General features: G+C 46.4%; 2 protein-coding genes and 1 long non-coding RNA gene across 11 annotated transcripts in view; 2 read left to right on the forward strand and 1 right to left on the reverse strand.

The window, feature by feature from the left end:
- Positions 1-18,494, forward strand: part of LOC100648195 (cytosolic carboxypeptidase 1) — a 32,551-nt gene that overhangs the window by 12,302 nt on the left and 1,755 nt on the right. For 6 of the 8 annotated variants that reach the window (XM_048407458.1, XM_020864844.2, XM_020864839.2 and 3 more), the window contains 4 exons: positions 17,196-17,448; positions 17,884-18,008; positions 18,095-18,247; positions 18,332-18,486. In XM_048407458.1, coding sequence (XP_048263415.1) covers positions 17,196-17,448; positions 17,884-18,008; positions 18,095-18,247; positions 18,332-18,461 — 661 coding nt within the window. In that variant the 3' untranslated portion in view covers positions 18,462-18,486. The remainder of the gene's footprint in view (positions 1-17,195; positions 17,449-17,883; positions 18,009-18,094; positions 18,248-18,331; positions 18,487-18,494) is intronic. The other 2 variants (XM_048407453.1, XM_048407469.1) reach the window with 2 other exon arrangements.
- Positions 45-6,989, reverse strand: LOC100650672. Of its 2 annotated transcripts, none has more exons than XM_003393117.4 (4): positions 6,308-6,989; positions 3,756-4,113; positions 2,986-3,141; positions 45-1,959 (listed from the first exon to the last, which is right to left on the reverse strand). In XM_003393117.4, exons 1-4 carry the CDS (start codon positions 6,351-6,353, stop codon positions 1,248-1,250), a joined length of 1,272 nt encoding a protein of 423 aa, XP_003393165.1. In that variant the 5' UTR covers positions 6,354-6,989; the 3' UTR covers positions 45-1,247. The 2 variants fall into 2 exon arrangements, with proteins under 2 accessions (XP_003393165.1, XP_020720525.1); XM_020864866.2 differs by having other exon boundaries at positions 1,823-1,959; positions 2,979-3,141; positions 6,308-6,983.
- Positions 3,472-3,858, forward strand: LOC125385434. Its single transcript, XR_007224705.1, has 2 exons — positions 3,472-3,658; positions 3,726-3,858. It is a non-coding gene; the product is annotated as an uncharacterized LOC125385434 (long non-coding RNA).

Raw genomic sequence — 18,494 nt, forward strand, 5'->3', positions numbered from 1 at the left:
ATTATGTTAAAGGTTGACAAAGATCGACACGATACCAACAAGAATGTGTTTCGTACCTTTATTAATATTCAATTACACAAGTTGCACATTCGCGCCGTGTTTACGCAATGATATTCAAGATCCATGCGTCGATGACCTATCGTAGCAGTAAGAAAAATCATCTCGTGAATGTTGATCTACGCGTATGCCGATTGTCATATGTCTGGATGACCGAAACGTTGCGATTCGTACGTGTTCCTCGAGTAACCATTTTCCATTTAGCATCCTTCGAGACCCTGAATACTCTAATATCAGTTCAAACGTTGAAATTACGGTTAAGATCGACGTTCGAACCGTTATCAAGGAGAAAATCCGGGTCAAACCGATCGGCTACGAAACGTTTCATCTTGCAGACGTACGAATAACGTTAACTAAGATGATTACACATCGATATGCATGAAGATTCGTGGCACGGGCGGACTCCCAACCCTACACCAATGATGATTCGGTTAGCCTTAAGAACAACGATAATGTAGTTCACCGTGCGTTTCCTCCTGTACCAGCTTAATGCCTGAGATCCCACGCAGATGAGTCCTCACGTTCGTGTTTATTATCATCTACCATGTCTACGAGTCGAATAGCGCTAAATGGATACGTGATCCGATAAAAAGAGACTGCCGAAGAGATAGAGAAGAATCGAGCGCGACCGATCCTGTCACGCGGATGCAATATGTCCGCCGGTGCCACTGATTAAGGATCGAATTGAAATGGTGGAATGAATGCCCTTGCGAGAACGATGTCGGCTATCGTCGGAGATCGACGCCAGAAGGAAAAGACTCGCTTCAAAATTTACGTATGTATTCGAGCAAATTAACCGTTAATTAACTTAGTTTAAATTTCAAATCAAATCGAACATTCTTGAAACATCGTTCGGTATCGAGACATCTCCTTTAAAGACGAAACCTGATTTCGAAAGTTTTCCTTCTGTCGATCTAAAGACCCCGACGATTGCGAACGGCGTGAAAGAATCCGACGAGCGCTAACCGGAAATTTCATTGAAATCAGAACGAATGGATGAGCGATGAATGGCAACGACCGGCCCCATCGTGATCGCGATGGGATCGCTCGATCGCACGCGTGTACGCGTGCCTGATATCCGCTGTATAAACATTAAAATAACGTACATATTAATACATCTAGTTCCTCGAGAATCTCCTATGCTCTTCACTTATTAACGAACAACGCGACGATGCCTAAATTGTAAAGCGTTACTTGGACGGAGGGTCTAATACTTTGCCGTTGGTGCGCACTTTGATGTTGTACCTGTAGGCCGGTTCCGCCTCTGGCAGGATCGTGCTGCTGTCGTCGTCTTGATCCTTCATCATCGACGATTCAGCCGCCTCTGGTTGGTCGTTCACGTAGTAATCTTGGACGCTGTCGTATGGACCGACCGTGTGTGCGTCTTCTAAACCGTTATTTGGCGACTCGGTCTCGCTATGCGTCTCGAAATAATCCGGTGACTCTCGATGTTCGACTTTCATGTCGGAGGCCGAACGTAAAGAGGAACGATGAACTTCGCGAGTCTTAAGACCATCGAATACGCTGTCTTTTCTGGCCTGTGGACCTGGAGTGTCGGTAAACAGGCTCGCGATGTCAGGAAGATGATCTGGTCTGGTGTTGTCCAGTTCAGCGTTGGTAGGTTGTTCGTGATCCTCGGTGATTACTGGCGAAGACGTGGACGGTGATAAGGCGGGTTGCTGTTGCTTGTCAGACGCGGGAACGGCCGTGGTAATCAGCCTGCTAACGACCGGGTCTTCAGGTAATTTCTCGTCGACAGAGCTCTCTTCTTCCGGTGTTAACTTCTCGTCGATGCTGCTCTCGTTCTGCTCGTCGTTCTTGCTGGCGTTACTTTCCTCATGCTCGTCGACCTGGTCGTCGCTGGCTGGCGCCGAGGTGGTTGTTATGTAGGGTCTGCGATTTCTGGAAATCGCGCACTAGTTTCAGGAGAACGTTGTCGTCTCGTTCACGAGAGCAAAGCGATAGATTTAGAGAGGATTACTATTTAGAATAGAAAATCGTAACAGTGACTTGTGCTGTTCCCTCTCGTATATTAGCGATAATTCATATTAGTATCGTCTATGGTGTTAAAAGCATCAAAAGTACGTAGAAAAAGTCTGGCACCACTGCTTAGCGTAATATTAGTAAGATCAAATATTGAAATTGAAAAATGTTGATAATATCTATTTATAATCGGTAGTGTCCACGCTTTTTCAAATTGACGTGTACTTTGCATCTGTGTGTGTGTATGTGCGTGTATATTATGCGTCGTGTGTCTGACGTTTGCGAGAAGCGAGAGAATGTGTTATTAATTATAAGCTGTGTATTCTCGTGTTCGGGAACGTCACGAGCGATAAGCAGTTTACGTCCGAACGACAGCAAAGGATGTCGCACAGTTTCCCAAGTACCATCTATCTTAACAATTATTCAGACTACGTTATCCAGTGAAGCGTTATTTATCAGTTCGTTTTATCAGTTCTCATAACTCATAACCGCACGGAGAAAAAAACCTGCCAGTCCGTTAGCCACCGTGGACTCACTGGCTCTCTACGACCGTTTATTTAATTAACGTATGAGACAAAGACATCTTGTCGGCGATTAATACGCGCTCGTATCGAAGCGTTCGCTCGATTAATTTGCATAGGAAATACGAAGGAGCTCCGTCGTACCATAAAATCGTTCGCGCTTGAAAAATCGCCGCCGTTGAAAACCCTTCGGCGTAGATACATGGTTACAAGAAACGCCTATGGGCCGACCAATTATCGCGTCTCGTTCGCTGATATCTTATCGGTTTGTCCCACCGTTTTCTATTTTTTTGTCCGTGCGCCATCGAGATTTACCTTGGTACACGTTGAACTCTTCCGATAGCCTATCTGCCTATCTCATTTTCTCTCTCTTATTCTCGGCGGTTTTGTGTATTTTTATGACAAGTATTATCTCACCTCTTACCCCTGATTCGCAGAGACTGGAATGCTGCCGTAGTTGTAGTAGTAGCATCTTGTTTGCTCGCAGATGAAGTCCTTAACCAAGGTGCAGTCCTGGGCCTCCCATGCTAACGTAGGCGCTGCCATCGCCACGCATCCGTCCGCGCTGCCGCTGTCACCGCTGGAACCGAACAAGTTCCGGATTAGAATTTAAATCACCCGGCACCCGTTTATCGATTCGATGCACGCGTTTCCGGGTGGAGACGCGTGCACGCCGCGGAAGGGACACCGATAATTATCGTTCGTGACGACGAATCGATCTTCCACCTATTGTCTTCTTCCTTCGCGCGAAAGAATTTTCGCTGTGTTTCTATTTGCCTGGTTCTGTAGACAGAACGTGACGCTTGCTTCCTCCTGGATGCGTGTCTTTTGTCTATGTGATTTCCGGTTCTGACGGGGTTCTTTTTTTTTTTTTTTTAACGAAGGATCGTTACGAGGTTTGTTCCAATCCGATAAATCATTGTTTCGCAAGGTTACACGCTGAGATAAAGTTCATAATTGAAAAGTCACGCTAGCTACTTTCTGTATGCGCGTGTCCCTCGTCTACGTGATTTCCGATTCCGATGAGATTTTTTAACGAGGGATCGTTAAAAGGATTGGAATGTTCGTTCCAATCTGGCAAACTATTATCTCGAAAGGTTAGAGAGTGGGATAAGGTTCTTAATTCCAAAGGTCGTTACGAAGTAATCTATGAATTGATTTTAGTGGAAGTTTCACGTGCAAGTTGATGATTACCTTTCGCGTGCCACTCGTTGAGGTTCGGTGCCGGGTGGAACGTCAGCGGGTCTGTTGCCAGGTCGCCTCAACATGTAGTCGAAGGTGGCATTGAACGGAAGACCTGTGCTCATCCAGAGGAACATATCCGTGCCCAACTTGTTGCCGGATGTCCAGAAGTCGTATTTAACGTAGCCGGCGTTTTTCAAGTACTGCGTCATCGTATCGGCTTTTTCCTTAGTCTCGAAAGAGGCCAACTGTAAGCCCAATGAACGACAGTACTGGTAGGCCAAGAAGTAATTCAGTTCGGGACTGTAGGGATTCATCCTTGACACGAAGTATTGCACACCGTCTAACTGGATCGTTGTGATCCTTTGAGCTGTAAATTCATTTCGATTAACATATTATTATTCGTCAGAGATAAATTACGGAAAGAAAGTATACAAGGTACATATTTCTGCTCAATGTTTACCAAGTGTCACGCAATCTCCTGCAATTTATTCCTAATAATTGTCCCTATAGCATTTCATTATGCTTGAATACATCGGCTAAATTTATTTAAATGAATTCAAAATTATGTATTGATACATGGTGTTTATTTTCGAAAATCAACATATGTTTCACCAATTCAAATGCTAGAGAGCTATCGATCGATCCCATCCCCGACAGAGCCAGCTGATGAATAAAAAAGGAAATTCCTTTCTTGTTCTCGTATTATCTCATCGAGGCACGTCTCCGCCATTGACTTCCGACCAGGCCACAAATGGCAGCCCCAGACGCGGGAAAAATCATCCTGTGAATTCTAATCTACTCGGTGTTCCATTTTAGCATCGTCGCGCGAACCGTTACGTCTGCTAACAATTACAAATACTTTTTATTCGTTTAATTCGGAGATGCATGTGGCGAAGCGGAAGAAAAATGCGCTCGACGTATCCAACGAACTTCATTCCCATTCACATCGAATTCTATAGCCTTTCAGCATTTTAAATCAGCCTATTCTAGCCATCTAGATCTATCAATTACCATTGTCTTCCGTTTCCTTTCCTTCCCTTGCCGTTAATTAAGCTTCGTAAAATTTGTTACGAATGCTCCTATTAAAAAATATAGCATCGGCTTACAGCGTCACATCGAACAGGTCGATTGTGTTCAGCTTAACTCGCACTGCCGCTCGTCGTAAATCATTTACTATCGCGATTTTAATTTATTACCTCTGGGATATGTATACATCATTGACGCCGTTCGTTACAGCCAGACTCGCAGAATGACTCTGTAGTTTGTGAGAAGTGCCATGTTCGCACGATACATGCCGTGCGAGTTCATTGACCTTCTACGTCTATTTGGTTAACTGTACTCATAAATTATGACCGGCTCAGGCCACCAAATAATTCGCAGACGACTAATACAAAGCCTAGAATTTTCGCACGAGCTTCGTCCGAGCTGTTCTCTCTATCTGCGCGCAAAAATGACCTCGAGATTATACTAAAATTCCTTTAGGAACGTACACCGCGTTAATGTTCCCGATATTTCCGTTAAATTATAAAATTTCTTGGACGTTTAAATATGTATTAGATTTTTCAAAGATTTAACGAAGAAAAGAAGAATGTAGTATTTTCGACGGCACATGTTACGAAATAGACGAACAAGCAAATGATTCGAAGCGCCTTGAGAAAGAAGACGCGTGATAAATTGAAAGGGTGCGTTTCGCGTAAAAATGCTCCGGTTCGTGAAGCCCGCGGCGCAGGTGGTGGTAAACGACCTGAAGACCTTGAGACGTCTGCCGCCAGTGCTCTCTAGAAAGAAGACGCCTGCTAGACGCTATGAGCCGCGATTTCATTCACGAATTACGCGTCAGTCGTATGGTAATTAAAGCGATCGCGATGACGATAGTTTAAATGCGTGGAAATTTGCCAAGTATCATTACGCGTTACGTGAAATAAAAATCCAGGACGATTAAAAAAAAAAAAAGAAATATTTATCAAAGAAAATAATTCGAATGTAGAGAATACAAGCAAAGAATCGTGACATTGGATGGACTTCTCGTCGTTAATTAAAGTCTGGATGCACGGTATCGTCCGTCGAGCACAAAAAGAATCGTTGGGCGAACGTAGCATGAATAACGAACCGCGAAGAAACGAGTCAGAATGACGAACGAGTGATCTTGAAGTCGCGTGCGTGATCAGCGACCGCGAGTTTCCTCTTCAACGTTTGAATGCACCGGACGTCGCAGTCGACGTTTTCTTCGAGGGAACGACAATGCGAGGACGAAAGCATCGAACAAAGAAGAGAAGTTGGAAAACGAATCGATGCGGGTCGAGGTATTCTCCGGACAAAAACTTGGCGTTATTCCAACGATACGAATCATTAAGAGACTACCAGAATTCGAAATCTGAATCTCAAACTGTCGAAAGTTCGAGGAAACTTGCTGCCGATCCACCTTGTTCCTAGCGAATTCCAACAGTCAGATTAGACTGCTCTCTGGTCTCTCGATTCTCGAAAGCGAATTTTTCAGATCGAACGTACATTTTCAGCGATTTTGAGCGATAACGACTGATATGTCGAGAAAGTGTACCAACCTGAGGCGAAGGCCGCGACGAGCAGCAACAGTAGAGCGATCTTCATGGTGGCGTGTGTCGATTAATCGATCAAGCAGCCGTTTCCGTTTCCGACTCTCGGAATACACCGGATGTTAGTGTTAGGGTCGCGTTCTCGGACTGGCCTCGCGCTGCGCTGTGGGGCCCCTTAAGAGTCTTCTGCCCGGATCCCAGAGGAGGGGGTCGTTGAAGATGATTCACTGGCTAACCTAGAGCAGGACGAGCGGAGCCCACGAAGGGACGAGCGGGCACGAGAGAGCGGGATAGCTCGAGACGTCGACGGGGGATACGAACCGATCCGAAATGTAATCGACTTGGTCGCGCAAAAAGCCTGCGAGGTGACAAGGTCGGAAAAAAATACGAGGTACCACGATAGATGTCGGTGCCGGAGGGTTAGAGAGGATGACGCGGTGCGTTCGTTGACACGACTTTGCTCTCTCGTACGTTTCTTCTCTCACGAACTGTGCTCTCTCGGCCGAACTTTTTAGTCCACCAATGCACCAAACGTAGATTCTCGCTCGTTCTCGCTTTATAGCGCGAACATTTGCGAGTGATTTGGCGAACTGGAAATTGTCGATGGTCGATTCGATCTTGAATCTAACGAACGTCGATCCAACTAACGCGCAAGATACGATTGTGTTCTCTTTTCTTTTTCAACGTGCGTCTGTACGTCGTAGGAAGAGCGTAAACGAAACGAAAGTGAAAGAATTGAAACGAGATTAAATCTCTAGGAGATCGGAGAGCTACGAACGAAGTAGCGAAGCCTGGATTGTTAAGGAAACGGAGAACGAGGCGTGAAGCTGTCTAGCAGACAGCGGGAAGATGGTTCGACGGTGGACGCTATTAATAACGTTGTCCCATCGTATAGTTTGTTTTACGTTGGTAGTCGTAGCGGATGGAATTTCGCTTTAGCGTCACTTCACGATGTTCATCGTCCTGAATGGAATTGTATCGACGAGCTGGCGCAAAAAGACACCGACCTCAAGGTAGACTTCATTTCTGAGCGTGGTTCGCGAGAACGCGCCACGTACCATCCCTCAAAATCACTGTTTTCCATCGTGAACGATGTCGACGATCGGGATGCGTTAACGATATTATCATTCCAGTCAACTTGAATATCGTGGATGTAAATCACGGCTTGGTAGAACCTTGGAAACGTCAGTTGGCAACGTTTCCTCGTTGGAAATACCTTTTTCATTTTCCCCTCTTTCGATGCTCCGGACGTTCGATTCAACGTCTATCGCAAGTTATATATAAACAAAATTATATACAAACAGCATCGAGATATGACGTAGGATGCTAATTGCTGGACGAGGCTGGCGCACAATCGCAATTGTAACCTGCCAGGTATTACGGGAATCATACGCGCGTTCGATATATTGCGCACGGTGGTCGAAGTGACTCGGTGGAATCTCCATGAAAGTCGGTGTACACTGGCGCAGGAGGTTTTGAACCGGTTCCCTTGTTAAGCCTTTGGCGCCGTCTATTCTTATTCTTCGGTCTTTCCGTGCTTAGTTTTTTCTGCGCCGGCATTGACCGGGCCCCATTAAGGGAAGTATCTTCAACGTCTGAAAAACGCATAATCGCTTTACAATCGTTTAAATACATCCAGCCGCGTATTTTTATCGAGTTTAATGCGTACCTACGGTCACGAGGATAGAGGAGGATTCCATTTTAAAAGCGTCCACACGTTTCGCGAACGCGCTCGCGCCACATTAATTATTTCGATGTACGCGCTCGGCCTCCGCCGCGACTAACCATTACGATACCACGGCGCGTAGATACGAATGAAACATTCGAGAACTCTTATGAGTACGATGCCCATCTTAATGCGCCGGACCGATATTAACCCCTTAACACAGTGAAGCGGTATCTCGTCTGGCCGAGAGATTTCTTGCTGGCGTTGCTTTCGTTGTGGATCCACGCTCGCGGCATCAGCGTATTCTCAGCGGCAGCAAAAAGGCTCTTGTCTCAAGGTAGGCTTCATTTCTGACCGCGTCTTCTCTCGCGCGAGAGATCACTTGCTTCTGGAATACGTGCCGTATGTATTGTATGCTTTTCTCGCGTGGAAACGATCGCGCGCCACCGAGGCCCAGTTACTTCGATTACGATACGCAACCGGTACCGGAGAACCAACAAGGAGTGCAAAATCCCGACCAGAGAATTTTCTTCTTTTTCTTCTCCTTCGTCTTTCTTTTATCTTCTTTAGCTACCTACTTTGTCTTTGTTTTTCAGTTGCTCTTTGTCCAGACCGTATCCGATCGATTCGATATCCTGTAACGTCTCTGGATCGATGATCATTATACGCGACGTGTTATTTCTGTTACGCGGTGTGCGACCAGTCCGGCAAAAAGGAACTCGCGTGACATCCGAGACCCACCGCGTCTCTTTCGATCTGCGTTCCTCTTCTCGTTGTCTCCGTGGCTCGCACGAAACCACCGCGATCTCTATGTTAAACGATACACCAGCCGATTTCAGTTCGTTTATAACGAGCCGCGTATCGTCTATTTAAAGGTTCGATACGGTTGCGTCAGGTAGGAACGTCATGGAACAAAATTGCCGAAGCTATGCTTTATTACGAGAGGCCAATGTCGGGTCGATCGTAAACAGAGACGAGTAATTACACGAGGGAGCAGTTAGAATTATACGGATCCTTAAAATATCTCTCGTTTAGTTTTAGAGTTCTACCGACTATTCTCGTGCTTCCTATTCTTAGAGTACTCTATTATTATAAAATATCGAGGGTTGTTATTTCAAGCTATCGTTATATTTTACATAAATCCATCGCAACAGTTCTCTCCTACCCTATTCTCCTTGCAAAATTACCACCAAGTATCTCCCGATCGCAACACGTTCGCATCCACGAGGTTCGAGTTTATTAGGATCGCGCGATTTGTTAACAATCGAGGCTGGCCTATCCGTTTGGAGACACTGGACGAAGCAAAAAGAGAAAATAATCGATGGCTGTCCACCGGCGGATAAACAGGCGGCTAAACTCGAATCTAGTATGTTCGACCCTGTAGCTTGGTTGCGTGGGTCACGCTTTGCTGGTGCATTGGCGCAGGTCAGTTTAACAGGTCGGAGTCTCGGCGACGTATTCCCATGGGAATGCAGTCGTTGTGCCGTGGAGTGCACTTAGGTCTGGCAATGCCTACGGGGGTTTCTGTTCGTGGCCATATATCGGTGGGTGAAACGAAAGCAGAAGCTCGATCCTGGATAAACAAGCGATCCTCCACCACCTCCTTCGTCTTGTTCGTCTCCGTTTCTCCCTCGTGTCGGCCCTATCTGCGTGAACGAGATGCTAGGAACAACTTCTCACAGCCAAGCCGAGAGGGATTCTTGGTCCTTTTTTGCGAAAATAAAAGTAAAGAAAAGGAAGACTCTCGAGAGCTGTAGGCAACGCTTGTTGTTGAACGAAGAAGAAGAAGAAGAAGAAGAAGAAGGAGAAGAAGAAGAAGAAGAAGAAGAAGAAGAAGAAGAACTAGAAGAAGTATAAGGAGGATGAGGATGAGGATGAGGATGAGGAGGAGGAGGAGGATAAGAAGGAGGTGCCGGTGGTGGTGGAGGAGGCGAAGAAAGAGAGGCGAGGATGCTACGGGGGATTCTTCAAGTCTATTTCAGGCCCTGCCAGCAATCGCTATGTAAGGCCCCCCGTTCTTTCCATCTTCCTCTCTACTTCTTAAGGAGAAGAGTAGTTCCTCTCTTCTCCTCTACTTAGCCCCCCGTCCCTTTTCTTCCGAGGTTTTCTTTCTCCCTCGTTCATTCGTTCCACGGGCATGGAACGAACTCCGTTTTAGCCCGCGAATAGCCTCGACGTTCGAGACGATCCAAGGAGCCATACTGCCCCGAAGGCTTCGACGCCGTCGATTCCTTCCATTTTGATACTTCTAGGACAGTGATCCTCATCATCCTGTCTCCTATCTGCGAGATACGTCTATCGGTGTGTTTGTTCGTGTATATACAAAGTGAGCATCGGAGTTAAGCCGTCGTTTCGTCGTGAATATTCTTTCTATCTAACGATATCGCGACTACCGCAATTCCTGACGAGAGCCACAGGTTTATCGCGTTTCTTTCACGCGCTTCCTGTAGATTTACGGACACCGCGTTACCTGAGAAGGGAATACGAATCCTCGATTATTTATAGGGTATCCAGGATTCTCCTCGTTTCCTAGAGAATCCAATTAAAGCGGCGCAAAGTGGTCAGGCGACTTGGCACTACGAAAGGGACGAGCGTCCTTGCACACTCTTTTCTTCGATTCGTTTTTCACAGCCGTGATTCAGTTGCCGATCGGAACAATCTGTATATCGTATATCGTCGTATCTTCTCTTTCAGCATTTTCAACATTTAGTCCACCGATAGATTCGTTATCGAATCGATCGTAAGGAAAATCATTATCCTCTAATACAGGAAGCCTGTGAAATTTCCACTTAAAATACGAGTAGAGAGTTTCCTCGGCGAATTGCACCGAGTAACGAGCATCGAATTCGATCATCGTGCAACGGACGAGGGTTGAGAACGCAACAGAGAGCCGGGTTATCGAGGATATCTTCGATACACGGTTCATCGATTACGTACCTACGTCTTGTTATGCACACGATGTCTCGCGTACATATATTTAGACAATGTTGTTCCCCCAGGATGTAACGTGATTACACGGTCCCGTGAATCGCCGTAGGAAACGACGAAACTCGTCGTTGAACACACGTAATCCCACGGCGTTCCCTAAATCATCCTGATATCGGGACCAGCGGTCTTCCACTCTGTCTTTCTCTTTTCCTTTTCTCTTCTTTCTTACTGTCTCCGCGTCTGGGTCCCCGACGAAACCACGAACGAATCACGACTCGCGGCGCATGTGATCGCCGATACAACGCAGAAATGGATGATAATAACAGCCGTGGCGGCGTACGATCATTAAACGCTCCTCTTGCTACCCACCGTTTTACTTGGGCCCCTGTTCTTGCCGCTGTTACGTGCCCCGGGCTCCACGGACTGACCTAGAACCTGAAACCGTGAACCTCTGCTTCTGCTTGCGGTTACACGTTCTCGAAACAAGCCTGGCCGTCGCGTCGTTTTAGTTAGTTAGTTAGTCGATCTTTTTTTCTGTTTGGAGGTCGCCGAGCGATGCCTTGGTTTCGCTTTCGCGTCCGAGACGGCGCTCCAGGGGCGTTAAGCCCTTATGTTGCTCAACCAGCGTTATCGTCTATTTTTACGTTCCCAGATGTTGGTTGTCCCGAGGCGTCCTTTTCTTTCCACTTGTACTTTTAGTTGCTCGCATTTTCGCGCATTACCGTTACAGTTAGTTTTGCATACTCGATACAGTTGCATTTCACTTTTCTATACCTACGTACTTTTACTTTTTCTCCTCTTGCTCCGTACTGTTACGTTGCTAATTCTATTTCTATCCTCACTTTTTCTTTTTTCTCCTCTGTTTCTATCGCATCTTATCGCGTGACGATTTTTCCGACCAATTTTCACCCCAAAAACAATGGAAACTTGACCCTCGGCTAGCAGAGTCAATTCTTCTTAACGCGGATATCGCACGTTTATTATTTCCTAAGCAAGTTGAAGATTTAATTCCTTAGGAAAATTTAGTTAGCAGTTAAGTTAAACGTGAAAAGCCTTCGTCGCTGTGGAATGAAATATTCGAGGTTCCTTGGCGAGGATAAAATCATTCTCGAGCAAGTATTTATTTGTCTCTGTTTGCCTAGCTTCGATCGATTAACCAACAGGTGGAAATGATAAAGTTGATCTTGGATTCAGCAGCGCGAACGACTGGATTTACATTCTTTCTTCATTATGGGCAATTCATTTATATTCGTGGACTACTGCGCTGTGATTTACGTTATTAGCATAGTGGGGGACCGATGCCTACCACTGCTACACCGGAGGGGGAAAATTCGTTCGATAGAATATTCCATCGAATATTTTTAAAAAGTACAATGGACGCTTTCTATACTGTGTGCCGAATATCAGAAGCTATCGATTTGGTCCATTTTTCAAGCGTCTGTCAAAGATTCGCTCCGTTAGGAGCCTGTTACCTTTCTCCTTTCTTTTTTCTCGTAGCCAATTTCGAGGCTCGGTTCTGTTTAGCCGGTTCGTATAGATTCTCGGTATTGCGTGCAGTTACCGGAAAGAATTCCAGGGAACTATGCCCGTGGACCAGCCAGCCAAGCCTCTAAATTAAATCTCGATTCGGATAGGCGAGAGTTCTATTGCCCGTTGGCGCAGAGACATTCGTTCACGAGAACGGAATCGCGAAATTAAATCTCGGGATTTATTGGACCAGCTGCAAGAGCTCGGCGGACGAATATTTCGCGCTGTATCGTCGAATTCATCGGCGAGGGAGTAGTTGGAGATCGGATAAATCAGTGTCCGATGACGGGACACGAATGACGTCGGCATAAAATCGTTCTGTTCGTTCCTTCACGGCCCGAGTATCCATTTAGAAATAATTTCCTGCTCGTTCGTCCTTGGCGCTTGAAACGTTTTCGAATCGATAAATACCGTTAACTACTTCTCGTTTTCTTATTATGCCGGCCGATTTATCTCAGTCGATGATAAAATCGATACGATCGAAGATTTTACAGAAAGAAGTTTTGCATAATATTCAGCAAAATCTATCGGCGATCCTTGTAACCGAAGGTGCATCGAACTCTGGAAGAACCAGTCGCGCGAATCGCGCGTTTCCCTTATGTATCTTCCTCTCGATCCAACATGTCGATAATGTAGCAGAATCGATGCACCGGTTGGACTTTTATTAATCCAGGCTGAATCCATCGTTCCGTTTGCTATATTTACGCGGCTGTATTTATGTGGCGCGAGTGACACGTTGTGAAACGCGAATTTTACGAGGTCCGCGGAACGAGGTTCACCGCGACGAATCGCATTATAGTAAAAACCTGCACGGACATTCCACCGTTTCGTTCCCTGTGGAAGGGACCGACGCGTCGTCGCGACGTAAGGGCTGCTTTTGCCGCATCAGCTTCGAAGAAACGATCGGTCAGGGCGTAGAAGAAACGTCAGCGAGCCGAGAATTCATCAGCGAATGCTCGCCCTTTTCTCGACCGTTCCTCGGCTCGCGCCAGCAAAGAAAAAAGAAGAAGAAAAGGTACGAAAAGAGAGGAGGAAAGAAAAAAAGGAGATTCAGAGGCGAAGGAAGAGAGACCGAGCATGAGAAAGCGAGAGAGAGAGAGAGAGAGAGCGAGAGAGAGGGGCGGGAGGGAGGGAGAGAGAGAGAGAAAGAAAGAGAGAAAGAAAGAGAGATGGAGCGATAGAGGCCTTGGTTTCGCGAAGGAATGCAAATCGGAGACTGGTCACGAGTATTCTAATGCGCGATCGCTTTAGCCCTTCGGCCGGCCAGGATCCTGAAACGAACGTCACACGTCCCTTTCGTATCAGTGACGCTATAAAGATACTCGCGAGCTTCTTGCCGTAGCCTGGTATCGTTTGCTTGCGTGTGTTTCTCTGTTGCCGCGGGCGAAACGATGTATGGCGGCTTGGCGACCCTCGATTCTCGCCCGCCAAGGCATTCGTGATAACCGCGGCAGCTACAAGGTGCACCAAGTGGTAATTTGCACGTTTAAAAGACGATGTATCACATGACAAATTTAACATTCGCACGTACATTCTTGCGTTTACCGTGTACCATTCCGTTGCAACGGAAATTATTCGTTCATGTAACCGATCGTGATTTCTCTTATGTATATTCATCCGTTGATTTTTCTCAGGCAACGTTATCGTGGAAACGATCGTCGAAGGAAAATCGCGACAGGTATCGATCGTACGAGGATTTACAAAAGAGTCGCGCGCAAACGAATACGCGATTTGAAAGGGCTTTCGATCGCGTTCGAGCTCGGTTACGGTCATATTTCAACGACGCAGGAAATAGATTTCTTGCTGGGTTGCGGCGCGAGGAAAAAAGGAGTTCACAAGCGTGGTTACACGATCGAACCCCGGGATAACCTCGAAGAAAATGCCGCGAGGCGAGAAGAGATGAAACAAAGATAGAGGGGAAGCCGGGCAGGCTGGTAGTAAAGTTCACGGAAGAAACGCGTGATACGTGGAAGACAACCACGAAGAAACGAACGTTCCCAAGGTACCCAAGGATTTCGCTTTACGATTGCAAGAACGATCTACGAATTTTTCTTCTTCGCGTCCGCTTCTTCCTCTTCCCCCTCGGACCTCGTTCGCCAAAGTATCCTGACTTCTGGCCGCTGTATCTTCCATAGAACGACGTAATCCGGCCATCGCGTATATTATCCAGCTCGAAGATAAACAAGACCGTGAATCGTTCACCGATGAAATGGCAAAAGTTACTCGTAACGGGATTAACGATTCACCTTACTTCGCGTCCGTACACCGTTAATACGCAAATAAGCCTGACGTCATGTTCGAAATTACTTGATATATCCGGCAAAGAAACGGGCGAATAGAGACGGAACCTGTAAAGCAAGACCTTTCCGATTATCCGTGAATTTCCCGATTTGCGCGCATTTCGAATCTCTCGGTGATACGATAATCGGTTCGGTTCTGCCGAGAGTGAAATCAAAGAGAACACGTGCAACCACTTTCGATGTAATCCTGGAGAACGCGATGGCAAGATGCCGCATCGGTAACGCGGTTCAGTAGCATCGTTGCCGATATCGGCGTCTGGTTCGCGATTTCCGAAGAGATTCGATTAAGTGCGTGTACTCGTGAAGCCAGCGAGATCGAACGAAGATGACAGTAAAGTTGAAACGATGTTGATACTCTGTGTGATTTACGGTCGATTAAATAATGACGATAAATCGTGCGATCGGCGCTCGTTAATCGTAATCCAACGAGCGGGTAATTCATCGATATTTTTACGGGTCCGGGTGTACGAAGCTGATGGCGGTACCTTTGAAAATCTCATGCGCGCAGCCAGTTCGAGACGAGTGGCCGGTTAAGTGTAATTTGTACAGGATCTCTGAGAAGGTGAGAGAAGTTCGCGGTCAAGGCTCCTCCGTTCAAGTCATTGACATCGCTTGCTAGCACGGACAGACCGATGTTGGCCATTACATCGGACGGCTAATAAAACTGCGAAGAAGTTCGTCGTACAATTGCTTCATTGTCGCTCGCACATTGCCGCCACTGCGCGCCATTTCATTCGCCAATTGTGCCGTTCAATTGTTCATACATAAGTACATTCGTCGTTGTCCCACCGTCGAATCGTTTTCTTCTTTCGATGGAATAGGTATTTATAATTACCAGGAAGTCGCTGCTTACGATTATAATAAATTAACGTGGCACGCGGTTGATTTACCATCGACGAAAAAAGAAAGAAAAAGAGAAAACGACGCGTTTATAATCGTTATCGCGACTGAAGAAATGGAAGAGAAAGAAACGTTCGTTTAATGGCCGTGTTACCTCTTCTTCTAATTCGAGTTCCTCGAAATAGAGCCGAGGATAACGGAATCAAGGAAATCGAGAACCATTAGAGTTCCGTGTTTTTAACCACGAACGAGTTACATCGTCGTTGAAGTTCGTCAGTGATGATTTCATTTTAATACACGTCCGAGAGTAATTTTTGCCGGTTTTTTCGTCGGACGTGTCTCTTTTTCACTCTACCCTTTGCCGTTCCCTCTCGTTTCACGCCGGACGAAATCTATTATCTCCGATGACTGTTGTTTTTCGACGATTTCTGCGAACGTTCTCGACGGTGAACGTCCTCGACACCACGACCACGACGACGAAGACAAAGACAAAGACGACGAGGACGAGGACGATCACGACGGAACGTGTCTTCGCGTACATCATCCCGCAGGTGCATCGTCACCGCTCGTCCATTATTCTTATTATTCGCCGCCATCTGCCTCGATGCCAGATATTGATCGTTACGTGGTTATCTTGGGTCCGTGTCACGTGCGTCTGTACTACCTTAAAGACCGGAAGCGATTACGAGGCGTCAAATTGCTAATGTTTGTATTACGTGGTCGATGTCTCGATCGGAAGAACGGTCGAAGATTCCTGTCCGTGGGTACGCGTGTAGCGATTGCTAATCCCACGGTGAGCGACTTCTTGTAATCGTGACCGGTACCTGCTAATTATTTCTATCGCCAGTCAATGTTCCTCCGATGGTATTACGCTTCTTGCAGAGGTTCAGGTTCTTGGAAGGGCGGTTGGTTAGCCTCGAGATCGTGAAATGAATAATTGCCAATTATTGGCAGAAACTTGTATTTTACGCTCAAGCTAGTTACGTCACGAATTTAAATAAATATTGAAATTTTACAGCGTTCAATATTCGAAATAGCGGATTTTAACGGGACAGATACTCAGTCTGTTTTAGCGTGGTGGAATGATTCAGACGCGTCTCGCTAAGACGAACAAATGTATTTGGTATTCCTAGCATCGTGTACATCTTGAAACAATCTCAGGATGACAGGTAAAAGCGAAATGGCGGTCTCGGTTGTGTAAAGCCAGGGGTCCACGGTATAACCCCACTATTAGCTATGCGCGACGCGGAGGCGTCACTTCCTCCGGCCCGACTTCCGGCCGCCGGAAACGTCCTTCTAACCGCGGCTGAATCCTTAAATGAAGACGATCTCTGACAACAGCCCTTCTCCTTCTTCTCGGTTCGACGTGCACCATCGACGTGCAAACTGACAGGAAATTCTAAAACCGTGCTTCTTAGAAATTTGTTCCGCGTTATAAATAGACGTTTATTCGTTTTATATCGGCTAATTCGTTCGCTAGTTTAAAGATAAACCGTGTACAATTTCGATATCTTCAACGTTATTCGCGCGCCATATGATAATAGCAACAACAACAACGATCGACGATAGTATTTATTTATTTATTTGGAAGATGGCCGAGGAACTCGTTGAAGAGTGTATTTTCGATTGATTATAGTAATCGTTACGGGCTGACGAACGAAGACTTGAACAGACGATGGAGCAATCCGAACCGGGTACTACATCCGGTGATCTATCACACGAAGGGCTTGATGGAGTACTGCACGAGGGTGTTGCAAAGACCTCCCTATGTTTTCGTCGACTATCACGGCCATTCACGGAGGAAGAACGTGTTTCTGTTCGGTTGCTCAAGGTCGGGTTCTTGGAGCGCCGCGGACAGGGCGAAACCGGACCAGCCGGCGCAGTATTTGGTAAGGGGACGAAAGAGGAACGAAGACTAGGGTATTATTTTTAGACACTGTACGGGTTACATGCACCGAGAAGTACGAACGGTAATCTAGCGCGATCTATCGAAGCGAATTTACGAGCGGAGCGGTTTTGAAGCTCGCGAGAGGAGAAATATCAGTGCGAAACGAGTTTCGCCCGATGTAATTTACAGCGAACAGGATCGGTACATCGATTCCGTTCGTGTTCCAATTTTAGATACAGTTCGTGAAAATATAGGTTCCGCTGCAACTAGTTTGTACGAACGCGATGGAACTTTTTACCTTTATTTCGTCGATCTCGTTAAATTTCCACGATCGCGTGACAGTTAATTTTTAATTAAAATGTTGCTGGAAACGAGGAAAAATGAGATAACGAGTGCTCTCGTATAACTCGGACTATTCCCGCGATACGCGTTTCAGATGTTGCCGCACCTCATGCAAAGAATATCTGCGGCGTTCGCGTTGCCACTGTGCTCGTTCAAGGTCGAAAGGAACAAGGAGTCCACGGCTAGGGTAGCCATATGGCGGCAGTTAGGTGTTTCGAGGTATACGCGCAGACCGTTACTGATTTACCTTGCCAAAACAACGACTCGATTTGCCGGTAACGCTGCATTTTTTTCATTTTCTATAGAAGCTACACCATGGAGAGCAGCTTCTGCGGATGTGACCAAGGAACGTTGGCAGGTTTGCATCTGGATACCAAACACTTGAAGGCGATCGGCCAAGATTTCTGTCAGGCTCTGTCGATGATGAAGGACTGTGCCGAGGATTGGAGCGTCGAGAAGTAAGTTGGCAGAGATGAAAATTAAGACTCGACGATAGAAAGTTTGTAAGAGTTTGGTAGAAAGACGAGAAGGATAACGAGAAGGATTTCTGAACGCAGGTCATTGGTGGAAGACTGTTGTCCGCGAAAATGCATTTTGCGGAAATCCAGAAAGGTTCCCCCTAAATGTATTCAGGATAAGACTGCGGTGCATCACATCGCTGCGATCGCGTAACGAACGATCGAGTAGACGATCCGAGGCAAGATT

The sequence above is a fragment of the Bombus terrestris genome, chromosome 1 (assembly GCF_910591885.1).
Source record: "Bombus terrestris chromosome 1, iyBomTerr1.2, whole genome shotgun sequence".
Taxonomy (NCBI): Eukaryota; Metazoa; Arthropoda; class Insecta; order Hymenoptera; family Apidae; genus Bombus; species Bombus terrestris.